This window comes from Dendropsophus ebraccatus, chromosome 11 (genome assembly GCF_027789765.1).
Source record: "Dendropsophus ebraccatus isolate aDenEbr1 chromosome 11, aDenEbr1.pat, whole genome shotgun sequence".
Classification (NCBI taxonomy): Eukaryota; Metazoa; Chordata; class Amphibia; order Anura; family Hylidae; genus Dendropsophus; species Dendropsophus ebraccatus.
This window is the reverse complement of record NC_091464.1, coordinates 11196327-11223245: the sequence shown is the minus strand read 5'-3', so window position 1 is coordinate 11223245 and position 26919 is coordinate 11196327. Positions and strand designations below refer to the sequence as shown.

The 26919-nt window shown below is 44.4% G+C and overlaps 1 protein-coding gene across 4 annotated transcripts in view; it reads left to right on the top strand.

The window, feature by feature from the left end:
- Positions 1 to 24618, top strand: part of RASSF5 (Ras association domain family member 5) — a 51584-nt gene extending 26966 nt beyond the window's left edge. For all 4 annotated transcript variants that reach the window (XM_069944537.1, XM_069944539.1, XM_069944540.1 and 1 more), the window contains 4 exons: positions 11713 to 11817; positions 14440 to 14734; positions 23057 to 23172; positions 23821 to 24618. In XM_069944537.1, the coding sequence (XP_069800638.1) occupies positions 11713 to 11817; positions 14440 to 14734; positions 23057 to 23172; positions 23821 to 23973 (669 nt within the window). In that variant the 3' untranslated portion in view covers positions 23974 to 24618. The remainder of the gene's footprint in view (positions 1 to 11712; positions 11818 to 14439; positions 14735 to 23056; positions 23173 to 23820) is intronic.
- Positions 24619 to 26919: the final 2301 nt, after the last annotated feature.

Here is a 26919-nt window from a genome sequence, read left to right as displayed (position 1 = left end):
CTATTTCTATAAGAGGAAGTTAGTGGTACAAGGACCATGTAACAATGCAGTGTATTATATGATGAATAGTGTCACTATAGACCAGGGTTAGGGAACCTTGGCCCTCCAGCTGTTGCACAACTACAACTCCCATCATGCCTGGACAGCCAAAGCTTAAGCTTTCCCTACCCCTGCTATAGACACATTCTATCTGTCAATTACAGTTATAAGTAAACTCATCAGTTCACCCTTCAGAAAGAAGAAGGCGACACTAATATTTGAATAGTACAAGGTGCATGGTCAAAACACATCCTGTTCAGTTAACCAGACTAGTGGAACTTGTACACTGTGGTGGTATATGTTACCTGCTACTGGGTGGACTCGATTTCCTGGATCTGCAATTGCCGCCTGTAACCAGGTCATTGTGACACATATTTCTTAACTGGATGCTGATAATTCCCCAAAGGCACACCACGCATGCTGGTGGTGGGTAATTATGTAGGAAATCACTTACATGGTTCCAGTTATATAGTATTATATTGTAGCCTGTGGGACACGGAGTTGATTTATACTGATGGAGTGATAATTATAATAGTGCAAGCAAAAAAAGAAGTTCCTGATAGTAACTGATTAGATTCCAGCTCTTATTTTTCACAGGTTCTGATAAGTTACTATGGACATTGCAGTTTCTGATGAGTTCTTATGGACATTACAGGCTCTGATTGGTTACTATGGACATCACAGGTTCTGATTGGTTACTATGGACATCACAGGTTCTGATTGGTTACTATGGACATCACAGGTTCTGGTTAGTTGCTATGGACATCACAGGTTCTGATTGGTTACTATGGACATCACAGGTTCTGATTGGTTACTATGGACATCACAGGTTCTGGTTAGTTGCTATGGACATCACAGGTTCTGATGAGTTGCTATGGACATCACAGGTTCTTATAAGTTGCTATGGACATCACAGATTCTGATTAGTTACTATGGACATTACATGTTCTGATTAGTTACTATGGACATTACATGTTCTGATTAGTTACTATGGACATTGCAGGCTCTCATTAGTTACTGTGGGCATCATAGGTTCTGATTAGTCACTATGGACATCACAGGTTCTGATTAGTTGCTATAGACATCATAGGTTCTGTTTAGTTTCAATGGACATAACAGGTTCTGATTAGTTGCTATGGACATCACAGGTTCTGATTGGTTGCTATGGACATCACAGGTTCTGATTAGTTGCTATGGACATCACAAGTTCTGATTAGTTGCTATGAACATCACAGGTTCTGATTAGTTGCTATGGACATCACAGGTTCTGATTAGTTGCTATGGACATCACAGGTTCTGATTAGTTGCTATGGACATCACAGGTTCTGATTGGTTGCTATGAACATCACAGGTTCTGATTGGTTACTATGGGCATCACAGGTTCTGATTGGTTACTATGGACATTACAGGTTCTGATTGGTTACTATGGACATCACAGGTTCTAATTGGTTGCTATGGACATCACAGGTTCTGATTGGTTACTATGGACATCACAGGTTCTGATTGGTTACTATGGACATCACAAGTTCTGATTAGTTGCTATGGACATCACAGGTTCTGATTGGTTGCTATGGACATCACAGGTTCTGATTGGTTACTAGGGACATCACAGGTTCTGATTAGTTGCTATGGACATCACAGGTTCTGATTGGTTACTATGGACATCACAGGTTCTGATTGGTTACTATGGACATCACAAGTTCTGATTAGTTGCTATGGACATCACAGGTTCTGATTAGTTGCTATGGACATCACAGGTTCTGATTGGTTGCTATGGACATTGCAGGTTCTAATTAGTTGCTATGGACACCACATCTTCAGGTCATCTCTAGTTGTACCATCAATGAAGGCCGCGTGCGCACGTGGTGGAATTCTTCTGCAGTGAATCTCGTCTCACGTTATATGGACATTTTGATTCACTGCAGATTTAACCCCTTATGTACAGAAGATTTCCCTTTTTTCCCCTGTGCAATCCATTGGGATACACTAGGTTTGGACGCTGCTCCTGTAATGCTCTGTAAGCAGCTGCGGATCAGTATCACCGTGCTCTCCGAGCTCATCCTTCCTTGTCACTAGTTGTGATAAATCTCCCTTATTCATGCACTGTATCACTTCTCACCACGGACATATATTGATTCTCCTCCCGCAGGTCATTGGCCGGTGCTACCTAGGGCTTCATTCTGCTGTGTACTGGGGAACCACTCACAGAATGGAGACTCAGCGTATTCATGTCTCTAGGCAATAGCTCATACTTATTCATTCAACGCCTGAAGCACAGCGAATGCAAAAGTGCCAGAAAGTGACAGAGATTTGTAATTCACTTCTATGAAAAGTATTGCAGTACTTATCAGCTTCTGCATGTCCTGCAGGAAGTGGTGTATTCTTTCCAGTCTGACACATTGCTCTCTGCTGCCACCTCTGTCCATGTCAGGAACTGTCTAGAGCAGCAGCAAATTCCCATAGGAAACCTCTCCTGCTCTCCAGACTGGGAAGAATACCATTTTTTGCAGGACATACAGCAGCTGATAAGTACTACCATTTCTGGCACCACTGGATTTGAAAGAAAACATGTTTTGTTAAACAACCCCTTAAAAGGATCCAGGATTTAAAAAAACATGGCCACTATCTTCCAGAAACAGCATGACTCTTTTCTCCAGGCCAGGTGTGGTTTGCAATTAAACCCCATTCACTTTAAGGAAAGAGTCTTTAGAAAATTACTAAAAAAACTTAAATTTTTTGAAAAAGTTTTCTTAATGTTGGTTATGAGATTGGGAGCTCCATCGGAGAGAAGGACTGATATTGCTGTCTATACAACTTTTACTCTAGATCCTGAAGGTTTCCATACACAGGACCAGCCAAACATCCCAATGCGTATAGAGGCCCACAAAGTTTCTGCAAACAGATAATATTGGAGGAAAGAACTAAGCATGCTGGATTCCCACTGTTCCTTTTGTTCTTGGGGGTATAAATTGCTGCTAGAGACGTCTGGCAGTGGCAAAGCATGGTCTGCCTCTATGGGGCTGCTTACATAAGTGCCTTTCCCGGACAGACCCTGGCCTGCACCCCCCCCCCCCCCCCAACCTCCAGTGTACTGGATTCATGGGGCCCCATACAGTTTTTTGCTATGGGGCCCCATATATCCTAGCTACACCCCTCCATTCAGAACCTCTGAATGCTGGACAGAGGGCTCATGTGTACGGTGGTATTCAGAGGGATAGCTGTCAGTAGAATGAACACTTGGCTGTTAGCTATTACAGGTGTGGGGCAGCTTAAGCCTTATAATAAGCTGACACTTCCTATTCTGTACAGATCACTTTTCTGTCTCCTTAGTATAAATTATTATTAATACATTTTTTATTAAAGTATTGTATTGCCCGCCAAAAGTTATACAAATCCCCAATATACACTTATTACAGGAAATGCACATAAAGTGGTTTTTTTTCCCTGCACTTACTACTGCATCAAGGCTTCACTTCCTGGATATCATGGTGATGTCACTTCCTGGATAACATGGTGATGTCACTTCCTGGATAACATGGTGATGTCACTTCCTGGATAACATGGTGATGTCACGCCCGACTTCCAGAGCTGTGCGGGCTGTGGCTGCTGGAGAGGATGATGGCAGAGGGATGGTCAGTGTCCTCATCCTCTCCAGCAGCCACAGCCCGCACAGCTCTGGGAGTCGGGTCATGACATCACCATGTTATCCAGGAAGTGACATCACCATGTTATCCAGGAAGTGACATCACCGTGTTATCCAGGAAGTGACATCACCATGTTATCCAGGAAGTGATATCCCCATGTTATCCAGGAAGTGACATCACCATGTTATCCAGGAAGTGACATCACCATGTTATCCAGGAAGTGACATCACCATGTTTATCCAGGAAGTGGGAAAAAGCACTTTATGTGCATTTCCTGTAATAAGTGTATATTGGTGATTTGTATAACTTTTGGTGGGCAATAAAATACCTAAATAAAAATTTTCGCCTGACTTCTCCTTTAACCTCTTAAGGACATATGCCGTATCCGTACGTAATGACGCTGATCCCGGCTCGGTATTTTATTGCATTGGTCTGCAGCAGACCATAGCAATAGAGCACTGATCTGATGTATTGGTGCTGTATTATACAGCTACACTGATCTCTATGAGGACTCGGATCATGACAGTCGGCTCAACCAGTCAGCGGCCGAGACGGAATGTGTGAAAAAAATGAAACCCCAAACTATAAGCATCCACTATGTAAGATTCGTCTGCTTCAGTGCTGAAACACAGGCTGGTAACTGATTGGTGATGGAAATCAGATACTTGTCTAAGGTCAGATGCAGGTAGGTTGGTTGTTTTAAGAGTCTCTGTTATTGCGGCCTTATACTTCGTCAGTGTAATGGTTGTGTGGGGGTTGTGGTTGGTTCTATGCACAAGCATCCGCTCTGCTTACAGGAAGTGCAGCAACACATTAGTAAACTGCTTCCGCTTTTCATTTGAAATGTTTCATGAGCCGTAACCCAACAGCATGGGGTCATGAAAGTAGACTCTGTGATTAAGAAGTTCTATGTAAGTGACACTGTGGAAATATATAGAACAATGTGCAATTTATAGAACAATATATAGAACAACGTGCATTTTATAGAACAATATATAGAACAACGTGCAATTTATAGAACAATACATAGAACAACGTGCATTTTATAGAACAATATATAGAACAACGTGCATTTTATAGAACAATATATAGAACAACGTGCAATTTATAGAAAAATATATAGAACAATCTGCATTTTTTAGAAACTTTGGTGGAGTACGGTGGTGGATGTTGTCAATGGTATGATACAGCTCAGCCAGAGGTGTTATAGTCGTGACGCCAGTGCTAGTCCAGCACTCAGGTGTGATGTTGGTACCTGCTTTGTGTTGTGGCTGGCTGTAATCCCCAACTGGTTGGTGGCCTGCCGGGTTGTGATGGGTCCCTTGGGCTCCTTTCATGGTAGTCCTGAGATGCAATCGACCTACCCGGACTATCGCTACCGCCACCCACAGAGGGGGGAAAAATAACCCAATGTGTACGGCTAGTCTGTATATGTGCTGGTGAGGAGGAAAGGATGAGTGAGTCCCAGTGATGTAAAAATATAACAGCTTTACTGTACAGTCTCTGGATAGCACAAAACACTTTGGCAGCGAAAAGATAAATCTTTACATGGACTGTAGTGCTTGAACTTGTCTGCTGAGGAGATGCTTGAAGAAGTAGAGTAGAGGTAGTTGTAGTGGTGCTTGAAGAGTTAGAAACAGTAGAGCAGCATAGGGGAGAAGAGTTTGTCAAGGGAGTCCCAACCCAATGTAGTAATGTACTCTGCCGGAACTTGAGAAAATACTTGAGAGTGAGAGATACTTGTACCTGTGCATAGACTATGGTCTGAACACCTTCTGCCCTACATCATCAAGCCTCTCGTCCTAATAGGGTGATACAAGCCCCAGTCGAGGGTATTACAGATGAGCGAACCGGCCGAGTTTCGGATCCGTAGGAACCTGAACGCTCAGCTTCTGATTCCCGCTGTCTGCCCACTCCGTGGAGAGGGTGGATGCGGCCTGAGGACCGCCTGGAAAACTGGGATACAGCCATAGCCATAGGCCGTATCCCAGTTTTCCAGGCGGTCCTAAAGCTGTATTCACCCTCTCCACGGAGCGGGCAGACAGTGGGAATCAGAAGCCGAGATTTCAGGTTCATACGAACCCGAACCTTGGCCGGTTTGCTCATCTCTAGTGGTTATCTGGGTAAAGCTAAGCTTCTGAGCCTTACCTGCTCTGCGAGATAGTATACATAGACCCTCTGGTAGCTTTGTCCTATCCAGGCTAGTTCCTCTTGTGTATCAGGATACTGCCCAGCACCTTTTAGACTGGTTCACGGTGTGGGCTAGGATCATCCCCGACTCTTCTCCCTCTGTAGTGTCTAGCACTTCATGGTAGGTATAATAGAAATACTGAAAGAACTGAGTGTTTCTAGTTGCTTCTGCATACACGTGTCTTAACAAACTCACTAAACACACTGTCTGCCTGACTTGTCCTGTACAAGGGTCCTGGCAGAGCCAGGCCCTAGCTTGGCTACAGAAGGGACATCTGCTTTGTTTGTCCTTCTCCCACAAGAATCCTGGTAGAACTGGCGCTACACCTCCTCCCAAGTAACTTCCTACAGGGGCTATACAAGGGACCCTGTGAGTAGTGGAAAGGAATGTGTGCAAGAAGAAGAAAAAGAGTTATAGGTTAGAAGAGTATCTCCTATAGGTCAGCAAAAGCACATGGTACAGATAAAACAGTAACCCTTTGTTAGCTTCAGCACTGCAATACATAAGAGCATACATATAAAACACTGACATCTTGTGGTGAAACCCTAAAATACCTTCATCACCACTTAATCTGGAGTGATGATATTTTGCTACAGGTGTACATGAAAAAGAACACCTGTGTTGGGACACCACAACAATATATAGAATGTGCAATTTCATGAAGGGCAGTTAAAGTATAAAGGCAATATCAGTCTAAGCCAAGAGTAAGTGATTTAACCAACGAAAACTCTAAAGAAGTAAAATATAAAGAAATAAAATAATACATTTTCAGCAGGACCAGATACTACTACAGGAGTCACTGAATAATACTGGCATACAGTTATTAAACATAAACCACTGTACACAGACCACTATCACCAATAATACTACCATACCAGGAAATAATTCTGCCACCTCTTGACCACTACCATTACCACCACACAGTGACTATGATAACTGAATAAAAACTGTAGACAGGCCAATACCCTCTCATACAGAGCCCATATAGTGGTGATCCCAGTGATCACAGTGCTGTTACATCCAATGATGCACAGGTGACATCTTTTTGGAGTTGTCTTCTTTCGTTTTCTTCTCTTTCTACCACAGAAAGTCATGAAGCCTTTTTCCAACCATGAGTCGTCTCTGCAGCCTTTTGTATCTGAATTAAAATTACATGAATTAAAATAATATGCCTGTCACCCGGTCCCTCACTGCCTGTATATACTAACGTAGGGTTTCAGGGAGGCAGGGAGTAGCTGGGGTGACAGACAGCAGCAGGTAGTGTGCAGAATCAGCAAAGCCCCTCTTTCTTGGGACCCTCCCCCACCTCCTCTCAGGCTGCCTCCATCTGCTCTATGTGCTGCTGCTGGCAGTCAGGACACAGGGAGAGAGAGGTAGAGGGGCTGCATCCTGCACAGTGCAGCCTTGGAGCAGCTCCTGGAACTGCAGATCTGACAGCATGTGAGCTGTACCGGTGTACATGAATATGTGAGTCTGTGTGTATGGTGCATTTGTGTGTGTATTATCTATGCATATATGTAATGTGCATTTGTTTATATCTGTGTGTATGTACGTATTATGCATGCATGTGTACTATGCATGCATAAACAATACTATTGTTGCATCTGGGATTATGTTAACCATGGCTACATCTGTATCTGCGTATGATGTATGTATTGTGCATATTTGTATGTAATATTTGTTTACACATTTTTTGCACTCATTTGTCCAGGAGACTGGACCGGGATACAGTAAGTATAGCTGTTATATAGCTGCCTTCAGTAGACTGGACCTGGATACTGTAAGTTTAGCTGTTATATAGCTGCCTTCAGTAGACTGGACCTGGATACTGTAAGTATAGCTGTTCTATAGCTGCCTTCAGGAGACTGGACCTGGATACAGTAAGTATAGCTGTTATATAGCTGCCTTCAGGAGACTGGACCTGGATATAGTAAGTAAAGCTCTTATATAGCAGCCTTCAGGGGACTGGACCTGGATACAGTAAGTATTTCTGTTATATAGCTGCCTTCAGGAGACTGGACCTAAGTAAGTATAGCTGTTATATAGCTGCCTTCAGGAGACTGGACATGGATACAGTAAGTATAGCTGTTATATAGCAGCCTTCAGGAGACTGGACCTGGATACAGTAAGTATAGCATTTATATAGCAGCCTTCAGGAGACTGGACCTGGATACAGTAAGTATAGCTGTTATATAGCTGCCATCAGGAGACTGGACCTGGATACAGTAAGTATAGCTGTTATATAGCTGCCTTCAGGAGACTGGACATGGATACAGTAAGTATAGCTGTTATATAGCAGCCTTCAGGAGACTGGACCTGGATACAGTAAGTATAGCATTTATATAGCAGCCTTCCGGAGACTGGACCTGGATACAGTAAGTATTGCTGTTATATAGCAGCCTTCAGGAGACTGGACCTGGATACAGTAAGTATAGCTGTTATATAGCAGCCTTCAGGAGACTGGACCTGGATACAGTAAGTATAGCTGTTATATAGCTGCCTTCCGGAGACTGGACCTGGATACAGTAAGTATAGCTGTTATATAGCAGCCTTCAGGAGACTGAACCTGGATACAGTAAGTATAGCTGTAATATAGCAGCCTTCAGGAGACTGGACCTGGATATCCTAAAGGCCCTATTACATGGGTCGATCTTGAAGAGCAAGCAAGCGCTTGATTGCTCCTTGTTCCCTGCTTGCTACTGGTACTATGGCGCTATTATATGTGCTGACAGTGAGTGGGTAAGAGTGCGGGAAGGGGGGGGGGGTATGAGGAGTTGCTAGAGGGGCTCCCTGGATGATCTTTATATTGTCCGGCCAGCCCATAGGAGATATCTTCAGTCTGCTGCCGCCGCTCCTATTGCATGGAGCTATGTCCAGCAGACCTGCAGTCGTTATCACTGAAATTTTTTTCAACTTGTTGAAAGTAAAGTGTGGTGTAGTACTCCACCAAATGATGTTATGACAGGTGGTTGTGACAGCTCGGCCAAAGATGTAAGTGTCCTGATGTCAGTGTTAGTCCAGCACACAGGTATGATGGTAGCACCTGCCCTGTGTTGTGGCTGGCTGTAATCCCCAAAAATGGTCGGTGACCTGCCGAGCTGTGATGGGTTCCTTGGGCTCTTGTCACGGCAGTCCTGAGTGGCAATTGACCCACTTGGACCATCGGTACCGCCACCCACAGAAAGAGAGAAAATAACCCAAGGTGTACGGTTAGTGGGTATGGATGCTACTGCGGATAAAGTATGACAGAGTCCCAGTGATATAAAAATAGAACAGCTTTTACTGTGTAGTCTTTCAGTAGTACAACACACTTATAGTATAAGTATAGTATAAGTATATAGTATAGGTAGTAAACAAATTGGTTGTCTCTAGCTGCATCTGTACACCCTCGTGTCTGAGACTAGACAAGACCAGAATTTGGTCCCGGACAAGGGTCCTAGCATAAGCCAGGCCCTGGCTTGGTTATAGCAGGGACACTTGCTCTGTGTGTCTTTCTCCCACGAGAGTCAAACTAGAACTGACTTAGACTAAAGGCCCTATTACATAAAATAATTATCGGCCGTATTCGGACGATATGAGCCCTTACAGCCGATAATCGTTCCATGTAATAGAAGGCAACGATCAGCCGACACGACTGATGTCGGGTGATCATTGCAGTCGTTTGTCTTTCAACATGTTGAAAGGCAAATGACTCATATAGCAGCGATCTGCTGCCGTCACTTCGTGGAATAGAATCGGCGGCAGCAGACCGCCACTATCCTCTATGGGCTGTTAGGCGAGAGTAGACAAGACGTTCCAGGAGCTTAGAGATGAAGGGGAGATTGGAGACAGGCCGATAGTTGGCTGCACAGGATGGATCTAAAGAAGGTTTTTTCAGCAGTGGGGTTATAATAGAGTGTTTGAATGAGGAGGGAAAGATACCAGAGGAGAGGGAGAGGTTGAATATTTTGGTGAGGTGAGCAGTGACAGCAGGAGAGAGGGACTGGAGGAGGTGCGAGGGAATAGGGTCACTAGGGCAGGTAGTAGGACGAGAGGAGGAGAGGAGCTTGGAGACTTCTTCCTCTGTCACTGGGTCAAAGGCTGAGAGCGAAGGGGGAGAGGGAAGGGGACCTGTCGAAACGTCCTGTTTGCCGCTGTTCATATTTTTCTGATGATTTTTTCTACAATAAAATTTATGAAGCATGATGGGGAGTGCAGAGAATAAACTTTTATAATACTATTGGAACTTTTTCTTACTGAGAGCACCACCCTATACACGGAAGCGCCACCTAAAAGATTTTTTTCTACGTGTAATAGTGAGCGGGAAAGGAGTGAGCAAAGTCGCCCCGTGTTGTAGGGACTTAAGCTTCACTGCTACCATGTAACTCCTCCCACAGGGGCTTGTAGTGTGTGTCCCTCTGTGAATGGTGGGGAAGTGTGTGAGAAAAGTAAGAAGAAGGGTGATAGGTTAGAAAAGAGCACCTCCTATAGGTCAGAAACAGTCACAAGGTATACAGAGAATCCTTAACCCAATACTGACTTTAGCTGTTAATATAAAAGTGTATAAGACACTGACATCTAGTGGCGAAATTTCAGAACACCTTTATCACCACTTATCCTGGAGAAAGAAGCTTTTGCGACAGGTGCATAAGAGAAGAGGAAATGACACCAGTGGTGGGATACCACACAAGGATCAACCGACATTGTTCAGGCACCTCAGGGCACCAGTAAAATTATGCTTATTATGATTGGCCGGATCTTCCAGCTAATAAATTGTGGGGCAGATGGGCACTTTATGTGGCACTGTATGTTGAATGAATGTGATTTTAACTTACCAGCAAAAGACATTGAAAACATGGTAACTAGAGATGAACGACCCAAAGCTTACGAACCGAGATTAGTTCCGAACTTTGCAAAAGTTCGTTTTGGTACCGAACTAAACTTCAGAATGAGTTTGTAAAGATGGTGGCCAACAATTCAATACACAATCCAATCCCTGTGTTCTCCTCTGGGTCACCAGTGTGTCTCCAGCCTGCTCAGCCAATCACTGACTGAGATGAAACAGTTCTGCAGCCAGTGATTGGCTGAGGAGACTGTCACTCTCGTTTTGCTTGACTAGCCATGATGCTGTCCTGTCTCAGCTAGTGATTGGCTGAACGGACTGTTGGTGGCTGCGAGGACATTGAATAGTAGGACATCAGGGAACATGGACAGGTAAGTATTAATGAGCGAACCTTGTAAACCGCACTAAAACATACGCTTCATTTAACGTTCAGATGAGACACAACTGTATCATGTAATTTGGAATATTTATCTTCTAAAGAAAAATAAAAAAAAAACCCTTGGCAACCTCACTTTTTAAAATTCTCTTCCTAAAGCCTTTTTAGTTTGTTTTTAAGGAGATCATTGCCTATCATTCCGAAACACTTTTATTCCTCGGAAAATAACAATTCTTTTATTATTACTGGAAATGGACGATACCATTTCACATGGTTAGACTGATTAGGAGGATGTCTTATTGACAAGGAGAACAGAGGGGAAATAATATAATGGAGACTCTTCAGAATTATTATATTATAGGGAATACAGCGATTTACTAACACAAACATATAACATATCCACTCCGGTCTCAAACTGGCAGCTATGTATAGCAGGAGACCTCTGGATCAAGTTCCAACACATTGTCAGTTCAGTGTCAGTCCTTTATGGGTGAGTGCCGCTACCATTCTCTGCTTCATTGGATTTATCCTGCTTTATTTGGCTGAGCACCACTGTATGTACTGGGAGCAGCAATGGGGTGTCTGGGTGATGGTACAGCCACATTTAGTTACTAATGAATTTTTATTCCAACATTTGCAGGTTCAAGATGCACCAAAAGAAGAAAAAAAGCCGAGTATCCAGGAGTTACGGCAGAAAATAGAGACCTTCAATATGATGGTTCAGAATGGGCTGATCATGAAGATGGTAAGATAGCTTTCACTGCAATATTATGTATCATTTTAATAACATCAACATCAAGCAATGTTCCCACGGTAAAAATGACGGCCATTTTTTAAATATGCATTTACTTTATAACAAAGGCCGTTGTTTGTATAACTTGCTGTTAAATGACATCCGTCCTAGAAAAACGGCCGTCATTATGACATTGTGTAAACATAGCCTCAGGTCCACCTTTTTCTCTGCATTGTGGATCCATAAAAATGCATAAAAGTAGAAGCCAAATGTCCTCATCTTTAAAAAAATAAATAAAATCCTTCCCAATTCCAAGTAAAATAATTGAACTAAATCCGTTGATTAAACTCACATCTTTAGCAATGGTATTACTTTCAAAAAACCATCCCAGCCCCTTCTGCGCTGCCATATACATCTATACCGTCAGAGGTAGAGGGAGCAGTCACACGTTCCATTATTAGGGCCAGATTTTGGAATTCGCAGCATCATCGTTCATTATGATGCCGGGAGCTCCGAAACTGTTTAAATATTCATGCTACTGTACTGACAATGAGCATCCCTATCGTGTGGCTGCCAGGTGCCGACTGGTTTCCATGGCACCCGGAGGCCTACCCTATAAAGATCAATGGCCTCTGGGTGCCATGGAAACCAGTCAGCATAGCTATGCTGCCAACTCGATGATCTTATGATAGAGTCTGCATCAGGCAGGTTATACTTGCCAAGCACCAATCTGACTGAACAAAGCTAAACAACTAGTAATCTGGCGGGACATAAAACATGTTCAAAAATATATTTAAAAAAAAAAGTTTGAAAAAAATAAAAAAAAAACCTTACTAAATAAAATGGAACGGTATTAAGGTATCACTGCATTTAGAATTGTCCAAACTATTAAAATATAATGCTGCTAATCCTATACATTGAATGGCATAAGCAAAAAAAAAAAAAAGCTAATTTTTTGACAGATTTTTTTGGCTCTGTAGATGGAAAAATAAAGGACGGCTTTTAGACATCAAGGGGGAAAATCTGGCTGCATCTACAAGGCCAAAAGAGACCGATAGACTGTGTCTTTGAGGGATTAAAGGGGTTATCCGGAGAGGAGAGAAGGTCCTAACTCTTCTGCTTTCCGGCGCCCCACTTCCTCCCTCTGGCTGTCTCTGGTGATGAGAGGGGGGCAGGAGCACGTTAGGGCATTGTGTGCAGTCAAAGCCTTGCCCGCACCAATTGTCCAATAGATACTCAATGTCACATTGCTAACATTGGTTACCAATAATCATTGCCTGCAACGTGCTCCCTCTCGTCTCAGAAGGTATCACCAGAGACGGCCAGAGGGAGGAAAGGAAGCGCTGGAGAACAGAAGAGGTAGGACCTTTTCTGCTCTCCGGATATAACCTTCAAATAGGAGTGGGGTCCTACTAGAGCATGAGCTGTATGGAGTACTGAGACCCCCATACACATTAGGTAGTTTGCTTTACCCCTCAAATTGTCATGTTGGCTTTTCTCTAACATGTATGGGGACCTTTCTGCCAAGTAATAAGAGAATCAGAAGAGGTATTAGGAATTTAAAGGTGTACGCTGGCAAAAATCTTTTTCTTTCAAATAAACTAGTTTCAGAGCGTTATATATTTTTGTAATTTAATACTATTTAAAAATCTCAAGTCTTCCAGTACTTATCACCTGCTGTATGTCCTACAGGAAATGGTGTATTCACAGTGCTCTCTGCTGCCACCACTGTCCATGTCAGGAACTGCCCAGAGCAGGAGAGGTTTTCTATGGGGATTTGCTGCTGCTCTGGACAGTTCCTGACATGGACAGAGGTGGCAGCAGAGTGCACTGTGTCAGACTAGAAAAAATACACCACTACCTGCAGGACATATAGCAGCTGATCAAAGCTAAGCGAAACGTGCGTAGGGTGAGTGGGTGAGAGGAACTTGGCTGAATACACGCATCCTCCTGGGTTAGTATACATGTAATATGATTGGGTGACTTCACCTGTTGTGTGGTACCTATCCAGTACCCTTGGCACTTTATAGGTTTTTGCCTGTTTGAAGAAAAAACTATTTTTCTCTTGCCATTCTATGTCTTTCTTCCTGCATCTGTATTTGTTCGCCATCTAGTGGAGGCTGCCTGCATTACAACATCCATTCTTTTTCCTATGAGCATTCTCTATGCATGTGCAATATATTATTCCATAAAGTATATATGTATGTCCCCTCACCAATTTCTTTATCGTATGGTTCTGTTTCATCTTTTTTCATTGTTTTAATGAATTTTATTAAGGATTAATTATTTAAATAGAGATTACAATAATATTTATTTTTGATTGTCCTGCATTCTTTGTATCCCTTTGTTGATCCTTTTTTGTTTGATTTGTAGCTGATAAGTATGGGAAGACTAGAGATTTTTTAATAGAAGTAATCTACAAATCTATATAACTTTCTGACACCAGTTGATTTCAACAAAAAACATTTTGTCCAATGTAGTCTGGTGATAACTGTATGCAGTGGCATTTTTACCTGTAAAAAAACAAACTAAGAAACGTATAAAAAGTCATCATGGGTGATTATTGCTGATGTAAGGTGTAATGTACGATGTGATATATAACATGATGATGTTCCATTGTCTTGCACGGGTCAGGCGGAGGACGGCACCTACACTGGATTCATTAAAGTGCATCTCAAGCTTCAGCGTCCGGTCACTGTATCCGAAACACCTGATTCTTCCTCCATTATCTCCACCAAGCCGGTGCCATCAAGTAGTCCAGCCGACAAAAAGACTTCTTTCTACCTTCCCCTGGATGCTGTGAAACAGCTGCACATCAGCAGTCTGACAACGGCCAGCGAGGTCATCAGGGGTCTCCTCCAGAAGTTCCAGGTGCTGGATGATCCGCTCAGATTTGCTCTGTTCAAGCAAATGCAAAGGGATGGACAAGGTGAGTTGGATCAATAGGGCTCACATCACATCAGACAAGAGGTATGTTCATTTGAAAGGGGTTCTCCCATCTCAGCTAACATAGTTATAACGGTAGGACAGGTCAAATCAAATATTTTTGCTAATACACTGCTCTTTTCCACCCATTGTTGACAGCTCATTGTCTGAGTTACCGACTCTAAAAGCAGTGGTCTGACTGTCATATATAGCTATAGTGTACATATTTATTAGTATATGTGCTATGTAGCTACATGATATATAAGTCCAGCCACTGCTTTTAGAGCAGAGTGGTGGTTCAGTAACCTAAATAATGAGCTGTCAACAATGGGAAGGAAAGAACAGCATATCAGGGGCTCCATAGCATTGACACATGGCCAGGAGAGGATGGCACTTGGTCTTCTCCCGACTCTTTCTTACTATCAGGACGGGTCTGAACACTCAGTCCTGGACTGATCAAAACTTTCGGCACGGCAGAATATCTCCCTCTATGAACCTCGGAGGAGCTCTAGTATAGTCTATGCTCGTGGGATAGAGAGGGCTTAGAGTTTAATAGGGCTGAAAAATATATTTTGGGCAGATTGATTATAGACGTTACAAATGATTTCCCAGATGGACATCAAAAGAATTTGCAGCACTGTGTAATCTTCCTCTGAGAATTTGGACAAACCCGGGCAACCTGACCAAGCTTTGGCTGAATCACATCTCTAAAGAAGAGCCACGGCCACACTCTTTTTTTAAGGACTTGTTCACACGCTGTATATTTTCAATAAATAGCAGCCGTTTTTGCAGATTGCAAAACCAGCCACTATTTATTGAAAAGGCGAATTGACGTTGTTACCTATGGAATCCCGGCTGGAGTGTATACACACTGGGATTCCAACCGGCTGCATGGAAAACTGACATGTCAGTTTTGTGCGGCTGCTATTCAATGAATAGCGGCTGCATGAAATTGACAGTGCTAACAATGTAAAGTACGGCTCTGGACACACTTTACATTGTCTGCTATAGGTAATTGGAATGTAATGTAATATATATACACCCGAACGTGCCAGCATTTCAATTAAAAGAAATGAAGCTCATCCGGTCGGTACTACAGAACCGGCTAGGGTGAACTACACAGACAGCGGGCGTTCTGTGACACAGTCGTGTAACAAAACGGCCGATGTCTTAGAGCGTCTGAACGTGGCCTAAAGATGGTTGACAGCCATTTGTTTGGACGGCCGTAATTTCACACCCAAATAATGGCCATTATTCCAAAATGGATGTTTTTTGGGCACAAAATGACAGTTTTACAAAATAATAGCCATCAAACGGCCAAAAAAGACATTGTGTGGTTGTGGCCTAAGGGTCCTTTTACATGGCCAGGACATTGCCCGTTACCGAAATGCCAAGTGTGAAAAAAATTGGATTGTGTAAACGAGTGCCAATGAGGGGGCATTCACATAGTCTGTGGATTTTAATAAAAAGATGAGTAATCATTTTGGGGCTTTGTTCACATGTATAAACAATGGCTATTGCGCGTGTACTGCCACAGTTTAACACTACCTATGGCCGTTACGCTAATTCCGTCCGTAGGTAGCCTTAAACAATGGCCATTCATGAGAGAGAGAGAGAGAGAGAGAGAGAGAGAGAGAGAGAGAGAGAGAGAGACCAATGTCTGCTTGTTCTGTCCATCCACTGTATTTAACTATAACAGCCTATTAGGAGCCTCATGGTTATAAACATAGGTGCAGGAGCAGACTACCTTTTGCTTAACCCTTCATGTACTGCAGTGTGTGAGTGACCCAGTGTTCTCTTACATGCTGCAACACAAAAAAAAGGGTTAATAAGCTAAAGACAGTTAGCTCTCTCCTTCACTACTCCTGCACTGATAACCTCTGACCTCTGTTCTCTGAGCTCCTGCAGAGGTCAGGGGTTATTAGAGCAGTGAGGCAGAGAGCTGATTGTCTTTAGCTTATCAACCCTTTTTTGTGTTGCAGCATGCAAGAGAACACTGGGTCACTTACTGCAGTATATGAGGGGTTAAGCAAAAGGACACAGGAGGCTCTTATCTTCCCTGTGCATCGGCCCCCTCCCCCCAGGGGCCCCATAGCAACTGCCTTCTCTGCCTTTATGGTAGCTACGCCATTGCAGTTGATAAACCTAGACAAACACCCAGATGCATTCTGGGAGATAGCAATGCAAACTCCTCTTAGGTTTCTATTCATTGTAGGAGAAAGGCATACTGCACACGCATGGAAAGGAGCGGCTATAAGGGAAGATTCACACATGATGTTCTCCCCAAAAGCTATTGGCAATAAATGTTTCAGACATGACAGACATATCAGAAGTTATCGATGGCAGCAGGTACTACTGATAAGATCTGCTGTGATCAGGAGATCTAGCTGTGGAGACAGAACAGTCGCTGTACAATCCAATCCCCGGCTGCTCGCTAACTGCGACTGTTTAGCTCCATTATAGTCTATGAGGCTGAACTGTGGGAATTAGCGAGCGGCCAGTGAGTGGATTGGAGCCCGCTGCCATCAATAACTTTTTCTATGCCTGATGACACCTCCAAGGTTATTCTTAATAACAGTATAGCCATCTCAGCTTGCTTCCTACCCATAGGCGTGCGTGGTCACTGAGGTCTGTGCTCTATTCAATCTCTATGGGGCTGATGAACACTTCTGAGCACTGAATTTGGAAGCTTTCAGTGTCTCCATAGAGAATGAATGGAGCTCAGGCCTCAGTGGCTGCACAGGCGCAGGGAGCGATCAGTTGTGGGGAAGATTGCATCCCCATTCTTGGGATCAGTGGGGGTCCCGGGGGTCGGACCACCAGCAATAAGCTTGGTACCCCCTTTCCTATTGGAATAAAAGCGATGGCTTGTGGGGGTAAAGCTGATCTCTAGGCTGTATTTCTCAGCACCACTTTTACACATCTTGGGGGAGGTTTATCAAGACCGGCGTACTCGTCCCAGGTGTAAACCATGATAAATGTGGCACAGGAGTTCGGCTTGCCGCACTCTAAGTAAAAACCACGTGGATGAAGAAAAGTCATCCTCTAAGGGGTCATTTACACTGTCCCTGCACGGTCCGTGTGGTAGGGCGCTGCTCGACTGGTCACTTATTAGGTTGTTATGGGTGACGCCACTTCTGTGGTGGTTGGTCGGCTGTGTACAGCTCAGCCAGTGATGGTACTGTTGTGACGCCAGTGCTAACTCAGCACACAGGTGTGGTTGTATACCTGCTTAGTTGTGGCTGGCTGTACTGTTCCCCAATGGTCGGTGACCTCCCGGGTTATGATGGGTCCCTTGGGCTCTTGTCACAGTGGTCCGGAATGGAAATTGACCCACCCGGACTGTCTGTACTGTCACCCATAGAAAAGGGGAAAATGACCCAAGAAATGTGTAGCCGGTATGTGTAGGTGCTGTTGCAATGATCACTGAATCCCAGTAGAATCAATAAATTGGTTTTACTGATAATCTGTTGAGCAGTAAAAAGAAGAGGAGAGGAGTTTCTCATGAGAGCCCCAACCCAGGGTAGTAGTGTGCTCTGCCGGAACCTGAGAGAGAGAGATACTTGTGAGAAGAAGACTTGTACCTGTGTTTCATCTAAACCACCTTCTGACCTGCAGTGTCAGGATACCCGTCCTATCAGGGTGACTCAAGCCCCAGTCTTGGTTACCTGAGAGTAGCTAAGTGTCTGAAATTATCTGGCATCACCTGCGCTGCAAAATAGAGTATGTAGATCTTTGTATGGTAGCTTTGCTCTATCCTGCACTTTTAAGAGAGGTTCACGGCGTGGGCTGGGGTGATCTCTGGCTTATCCTTCTGTAGGGGTTTAACAATGTATAGTGTCTGTAGCTAAAGTCTTAGGAAGAAAAGTCTCTGGGTTCTCCATATACGTGTGTTTCTGACCACTAACACAACTCAACTGGAACTGTCCTGGACAGGGAACCTAGCAGAGCCAGGCCCTGGCTGAGTTCAGCAGGGATGCCTCATTTGTGTGTGTCCTACTCCTCAGAGAATCAGAGGGAAACTGACTCTACACTTCCTCTCCTCAAGTGACTACTTCCTACCAGGGTATGTAAAAGTCCCTGTGAGTGGTGGAGAAAAGAGTGTGCATAGAAAGAAGCATAGTGATAGGTAGAGAAGAAAGAAGTAAGTATCTCCACTGGTCCACAGAATCACATAAAACAAAGAATCAGTAACCCTTTAGTGACTACAGCTGTGCAACATATATACAAGTTTAGACATAAAACACTGACATCTGATGGCGAAACTCACAAACACTTTCATCACCACCAAAATGTTGTCATATTTTATACAGATCCAAACCCGCACTCCAGTCTAGTAGCCTAAACTAGCAGCATTGTATACCCCATCATAGTTATGAGACTTGCATCCAAACTGGGATTTGTGGCCACCGTGGAGAGGTTAAAATGCAAACACATTATGGCTATGTTCACACACCATGAAACGACGACCATCATTTAATGGCAAATAACAGACTGTAAAATGGCGGTTGTCTAATAAAAACTGCATCATTTTGACAGTGTATGAACATAGCCTAAGGCTGACTGCATGAAAACTTATGTTGCCACCTGAGGGTTGTCCTGGGATTATGGGGACGGCTAGATCGTCCGCTGATCCCAGGCTAATTTCGATCCCAACCAGCACTGAAGACCAATTTGGACGTTTCCAAGATCTTCCTGGTCTTGGGGTTTTGGGGAGCAAACACTGTGGGAATACCTATTTCTGCCTGAACCCATTCATAGTCCTTTCTGCTCCAACCTGACCTCCTATATCAGAGGTCCTCAACTGGCGGACCGCGGTCCGAACCCGGACCGCGGAGGCTAGCTGTCCGGACCCCTGATCAGACCTCCAAACCGCCCTGGATCCATTGCGTTCCGGGACAGTTAGGAGGTCCCGCTCCCTACCGCACTGCCTCCCGCCCCATAGGCGTAGTGTCCTTAGATGTCAGTACACCTGTGGGGCTGGGGGCAGTGTCGGTCCGGCCCCCGGCTGATACGCGCTCTGTAGGGATGTCCCGGGGATTCCCCAGCAGAGCGCGCACCACAGACCTCAGTGTACACTGTCGGCCAGCTCTACCGGAAGTGCAGGCCGGCGGCGTTCACTGAGGTCACTGGTGCGCGCTCTGCTGGGGATTCCCCGGGACATTCCTACAGAGCGCGTATCAGCCCGGGGCCGGACCGACAGGAGAAGAGAAGACAGGTGCAGCGGGGGAGCGAGGTGCTAGGTAAGTTGGGGTTTGTTTGTTTTTTGCCTGGGGGCCATCTATAAGGGTAGAGCGCACAGGGGGGCTATATACTACAGGGGGAGAGCACAGGGGCTGTATACTAATGGGGGGAGATCACAGGGGGCTATATACTACTTTGGGAGAGTACAGGGGGGCTATATACTACTGGGGGGACCTCACAGGGGGCTATATACTACAGGGGGAGAGTGCACAGGGGGGCTATATACTACTGGGCGAAGATCACAGGGGGCCTATATATACTACTGGGGGGAGATCACAGGGGGATATATACTACAGGGGGAGAGCACAGGGGGCTATATACTACTGGGGGGAGATCACAGGGGGCTATATACTACAGGGGGAGAGCACAGGGGGGCTATATACTACTGGGGGAGAGCACAGGGGGCCTATATATACTACTGTGGGGACCTCACAGGTGGCTATATACTACAGGGGGAGAGCACAGGGGTGCTATATACTACTGGGGGGGGGGAGCTCACAGGGGGGCTATATACTACAGGGGGAGAGCACAGGGGGGCTATATACTTCTGGGGGGAGCTCACAAGGGGGCTATATACTACTGGGGGGAGCTAACAGGGGGCTATATACTACTGGGGGGAGCTCACAGGGGGCTATATACTACAGGGGGAGAGTGCACAGGGGGGCTATATACTACTGGAGGAGCAACGGGGCTATACACTACTGGGGGAGAGCACACAGGGGGGCTATACACTACTGGGGGAGCAACAGGGGGGGCTATATACTACCAGGGCAGTCACCCCCTTTGTACCTTATATCAAAGGGCCGGTGAGAGAGAAAAAATGCCAGTTTTCCTGCTAATAAGCAGCAATTCTGTATGTAAATAGTTTGTGAAACGATGTTCAGCTCGGACCTTCACCTTACTATAGACCCCGGTAAGTGGACCTTCACTAAAAGTTGTTGAGTACTCCTGTCCTATATGACTACTGTAATAAATCATCCTGGCAGCAAACGCTGAGACAGTACGACTGTAAGGTAGAATACATTAGTCATATAACTGGAGGGAAAGGAACAACGTGTAAGAGGAGCAGTAATTGCAGTACCTGTGTGGGCGAGAACGAGCAGTGAGTGAGTGGGTGCAGTGTAGATTACAAGCGGCAGGATCCACAGGGAGCCGGCACCGCACTCTCATAGTCAGGAACAAGTGACGCATTTAGCTGCTCTTCAGCTGGGCACATACTGCACTTACTGTAATTGGTTCTGAATGGAGCCAGGTGCGGAAGGAACACAATTCCCTCTCAGGTGGATCCCGGCTCCTTTTTAGTTTATATGTATTTCACAAATGTTTTTTTTGGCAGAAGCATTTGTGTTGTTTTTTACCCTCCACAAATTCCAGGTGCCAAAAATGATGAACTCATTCAGAACCACTTTAAAAATCACTTTAAGAATCATGATATGTGATCACATCTCCTAACAAAAAAGCATGAGACAAATAGAGCGGTCTCTCTACCAGGGGTTGTGATCGCGAGCAGTTGTGCAATATACTTGCTTTATTTTTTTTTTTACATACGGCCACTAGGTGTCTCCCTTCACTGTGTATGTGTACAGCTGCTGTGCGGCCACATTCAGTAGCAGAGAATCCTGGGGGAGCTTGCATTGTATGGTCGGCTCTCCTGTTACACAGCACCAAAAACTGAGGAAAAGAGGCTGAAATTCCGAGCAGAATCCCCGCCTTGGAATTCCACCTGCCTCAGTGTCTTAATGCTAAGTATAGGGCGCCTCTGCTCTCTACGGCTCTCCGCTCAAAGAAGAGACATGTAAATAGCTATTTATTCTATTATTTGCAGGCCATAATAAATGTCTGCCCAGCGGGGGTTAAAATCAATGTAGGGCTATCCAAAAGGTACAATAATAATGGGCAGCTTCATATGGATTAACTGCAACATTGTGCGTGCAGTCTCATTAAAGGGGTGGTTCACCCCAAAACTTTTTTCTTCTAAATCAACTGGTGCCAGTGATTTGAAATTTACTTTTATTAAAAAAAAAAAAATCTCCAGTCTTCCAGTACTTATCAGCTGCTGTATGTCCTGCAGGAAGTGGTGTATTTTCACCAGTCTGACACAGTGCTCTCTGCTGCCACCTCTGTCCATGTCAGGAACTGTCCAGAGCTGGAGCAAATCCCCAAAGAAAACCTCTCCTGCTCCCCAAATTGGAAAGAATACCACTTCCTGCAGGACATACAGCAGCTGTTAAGTACTGGAAGACTTGAGATTTTTAATAGAAGTAAATTTCAAATCTCTGTCTGACATTTTTTTGACTGGTGGTGCTAGTTGGCCCTGCTGGCCTAGTGGTCTGGCCTGCTGCTGGCCTGCTGCACTCACAGATGGCTGAGGTGGCATCAAGGGAGGATATAAGTGGGGGGCACCTCATCGCTAGTGTGCACAAAGGAGATTAGGGGGCTCTGCACCAAATCCGGCACTCAAATAGCTATAATAGATAATATTAGAGTACAATGCACATTTGCATATATGTTTCCTGGCAGATCAATAGGAGGCAGACCTAATTCTGATGGCCATAATATGGCGGCATGTAAGCGTCTTCATGAGGACTGCAAGCCTTGCTCAGTTCCATTGAATTATAGGGGATCTATCTTTCAGCTATAATGTCGTGTAGGTAACACACAGGCTGTATACACACAGTACAGGCCTAGAATGAGTATAACAACAAACCCAAAAACACACATTGGGGGAAATTTATCAAACATGGTGTAAAGTGAGACTGGCTCAGTTGCCCCTAGCAACCAATCAGATTCCACCTTTCATTTTCCAAAGAGTCTGTGAGGAATGAAAGGTGGAATCTGATTGGTTGCTAGGGGCGACTAAGCCAGTTTCACTCTACACCATGTTTGATAAATCTCCCCCATTGTTCTTAAAATTATTTTTTGTTTTACTACATGTCAGAATATCTCAGGCCGGGTTCACACTGTGTTTTTGTTGTCTGTTTAACAGATACCGGTACGTTGAACGTCCAACGAACCTGCAGTGTGTAGCCAGCCTTACATCCGCGCATTTATACCACATAGTATAACTCTTACCGTTCTCTAGTTCTCTTTCAGAAGCTCCCGCTAACAGAGCATCCGCTATACCTGAGGCTTTTAGCTGGACCAGAAACTGAAAAGCTCAGCTTCATACTAAAGGAAAATGAGACCGGAGAGGTTCAGGTGAGTATTCTGCACCTCAGTTTATTTCATTGACAACAAACTTAAAGGGGTACTCCAGCGAAATTCGTTTTCTTTCAAATCAACTGGTATCAGAAAGTTATATAGATTTTGTAATTTACTTCTATTTAAAAATCTCCAGCCTTCCAGTACTTATCAGCTGCTGTATGTCCTGCAGGAAGTGGCGTATTCTTTCCAGTCTGACACGGTGCTCTCTGTGGCCACTTCTGGCCACTGTCCAGAGCAGTAGCAAATCCTCATAGAAACCCTCTCCTGTTATACCTGATACTAAAAGCCTCAGGAGAGCAGTCCTGAGTAGGGATGATCGAACATCGGGAATTTTCAGGTTCGTTCCAACTCGAACCATTGGCTCTCCTTTCAAATTGAACGGAAAGCCGATGGTTTGAATTCAAACGAACCTGAAAATTCCCGATGTTCGATCATCTCTAGTCCTGAGCCCTCCCCCATAATGTCGGCCGCTGTTTGGCTGATAACGGCCCTTATTTACAGTTACATGACAGCTATCCAACAAAAATGGCGGACATTTTGACAGTGTGTGAAGATAACCCTTATGTGTCTATCTTCAGCTGGTTTTGCCCCTTCTAGTAGTCTATGGAGCCAACCTCTGAGTGTTTTCTGCTCTCTCTGCAGTGGGAAGCCTTCACGGTTCCAGAACTACAGAACTTTTTGCTGATTTTGGACAAAGAAGAAAAAGAGAAAGTACAGCAGGTGCAAAAGAAGTATGCCGCCTTCCGCCAGCATTTGCAGGAGGCCCTCACAGACGCCACAATGAAACCTCTGTAACTAAACCTCCAACCCACAGAACAAAGACTTCTGGCTCCTGGGTGCGGCGTCCATGGATCTGCCGGAATAATATGAACACGTTTTATAGACACCTACATCCAAGGCCTTAAAAAAAATGATCCAGGCTACAATGCTACAGGTTGTGCCTTCCATGGACACATCCCAGGCAGGAGGAATTTGCACTTTTTGACCCATTAAGACACCTAGTTTTATGGACCAGCACAAAGGCTCCAACGTCTCAGGGTCACCGCCTTTACATTGTATCTAATACTTACAAGAAAGTCAAGATGTCCCTGAGATCCACCTTGCAACAAGGCACCAGGAGCTTGGCGTCCGTCAGGTGAACACGATGAAGAGCCATAGTTCCCTCTTATGACCCCTCATGGTCTGATTAAGCGTTCCAGTCACAGGCCGTGTCTTTGTCTCCCATTAAATAAGCGGAGTATTTATTTATTTATTGCACAAAGTGACGTTATTCGATACTAAGTGAATTGCAGACTTTGCTTTAAGCCATTCAGATTGCATAGAGGGCCTTCATGTAGAAGAGCCTCTGACGGTATATATGGCTGTATGCTTCATATGCTTAGGTAAGAGATGTATTATAGAATCCATGAGGTTCAAGAGAAGTTTAAGTGTTTTAGTTATTAAGGGTGCGTTCACACCTACAGGATCTGCAGCTGATTTTCTGCAGCAGATTTCAGTTAAATAACTGAACACAGCATCAGATTTGATGCTGTGTTCAGTTATTTAACTGAAATCTGCTGCAGAAAATCAGCTGCAGATCCTGTAGGTGTGAACGCACCATAAAGGGGTATTCTGCTCAGCTACGATACACATTGAATCATCCCCTCCATTCTATACTTGTTATTATCTATTCAGTCTCCTTCCCCCAGTTCTGAGCTGCTGCTTTCTGTTGAAGACCTAGAAAACTGTGTGTGAACCATCCTTTCCGTCTCCCCCTCCAGGACGGTTGATGTAAAGTGTACCTGGCTGGCTTTCTAGAGGTTAATCTGAGGTCAAGTTGCTGGTGACCTCATTGTGATTACTCTGGCATTACAGAGTGCAGAAACAGCCGGCCAGGGACACTGATTCCATGAGCCATCTCAACAAAGTGAAGACAGAGAGAACAGCTCACACACAGTTTTCTGTGTCTTCAGCAGAAAGCAGCAGCTCAGAACTAGGGGAAGGAGACTGGAAAGATAAAAATTGTTAGTCTCCAATAGGGGGGAGGATTCAACATGTATTTTACCTGAGTGGAATACCCCTTTAAGTATATAAAAGTCTAAATGTGAAAAGCTAATATAACTGGATGCACTGTTTACAGACTTGGAATGCAGCAATGTTGGGTTCTAGTCACAGGAAACTCGCCTTACTTGTATCATCAGCCTGCAGAGATTTCATGGAGAGAATTGCTATATTTATATATGGATGAATAGTGAGGTTCCATAAAGTTTTTTTTTTTTTGCAAGCTACTGCACAAATCTATGTAACTGGATTCAGGTAAAAGAACGTCTCGTTCTACGATGCCTTCCCTTCAGGCTTCCCTAATCGCTTAGTGGTACAAAGAGGAAGGGAGCCTGGGAAAACAGCTCTCCGTCCATCTCTGCAACATTTACCCATAAGCCCCTTCCCCTAAAGAAAAAGAATATCCAGGATCTGTTCCTTATGTGGCAGATTTATTATATTCTTACCAAAAACTGCAAGGTAAAAGCCCCTCCATTACCGAACACTAGAGATGACCGCCATTCGGTGGTCCGAACCCGAACGTGCGGCATGTGATTACCGGTGGCTGAAAAAGTTGGATGTCGCCCTATGGAGTGCTGGAAAACATGGATACAGCCTATGGCCTTTGTCTGTATTCATGTGTTCCATCCGCCATCCAACTTCTTCAGCCACCGCTAATCATGTGGCGCACGCTCGGGTTCGGACATGCTCGAGTTGTGCTCATCTGTATTGAACACCATAGAGCAGTATTCACATTTACATTCCAATTAGGTAAAGTGATGAATGGAAGAACAGCTTAGAGGGCTCCTGTACCTGACTGTTACTTAGGCTGGAAGATAAAGGGGGCTTCTAGCTCCTCACCAACCCATAACCCTATATATTCCCAGAAATATAGACATCCGCACCCCTTTTACAGTAATATCATTCAGATGTTTTCGTCATATGCATTTGGGTGCCACTTAGTGTACCCCATATATCTCCACGTTTTATCATGTGACATTCCAGATCCTATGGCAGCTCAGAATCCGAATAAAAATTTTCGCTTTATATAATTTTTCTATTCAATCTGAAACAGGGATTTCATCTGGCAGATACAGAGGATCAATCTGTCAGCAATAAATGAATGGAGATCAATGAGCACAACGGCTTGATTCCATTACTGCATGTAACGGCCATATAATGGGATACAACCCCTGATGTCTCAGACCTTTGCTTTTTGGATTCTGCCATGCTAGGGGTTAGTGATCCCCCATATCCATATACAGATTGTCAGCGGAGATCCCCTGATTTGCTTTCTCCATCCATTTTCCACAATGACAAGTTTACAGCAGCCGGATAAATGATAGAGATGATAGACAGGGCACCTGACTTATGACCAATGCCGTCCAAGTGCATTTTACTTTCAGGTATCACCACAGACACAACAGGAAGTCTCAGCTTAGTTTTAGCCCCAGTGGTGAGAATGAGAACTGCAACATCTAAGGATTATTTTATAATATAGGAAAAATGCCACGAAAATCTTTAATCTATGTGTTGTGGCTATAAGTGAAGGTAGAGCACTATGTTGGATCTGTTGCAGACCTCACTGACTTCTAATGGGCTCCTCTAGCAGGGCTACCGCATAGATGTAACCATAACCTAAACTGCGTACTGTATTATCATACCCATTCAAGTCTGAAAAACTGAAACTGTTTAAAGGCAAACATCACTCGCCGATATGGG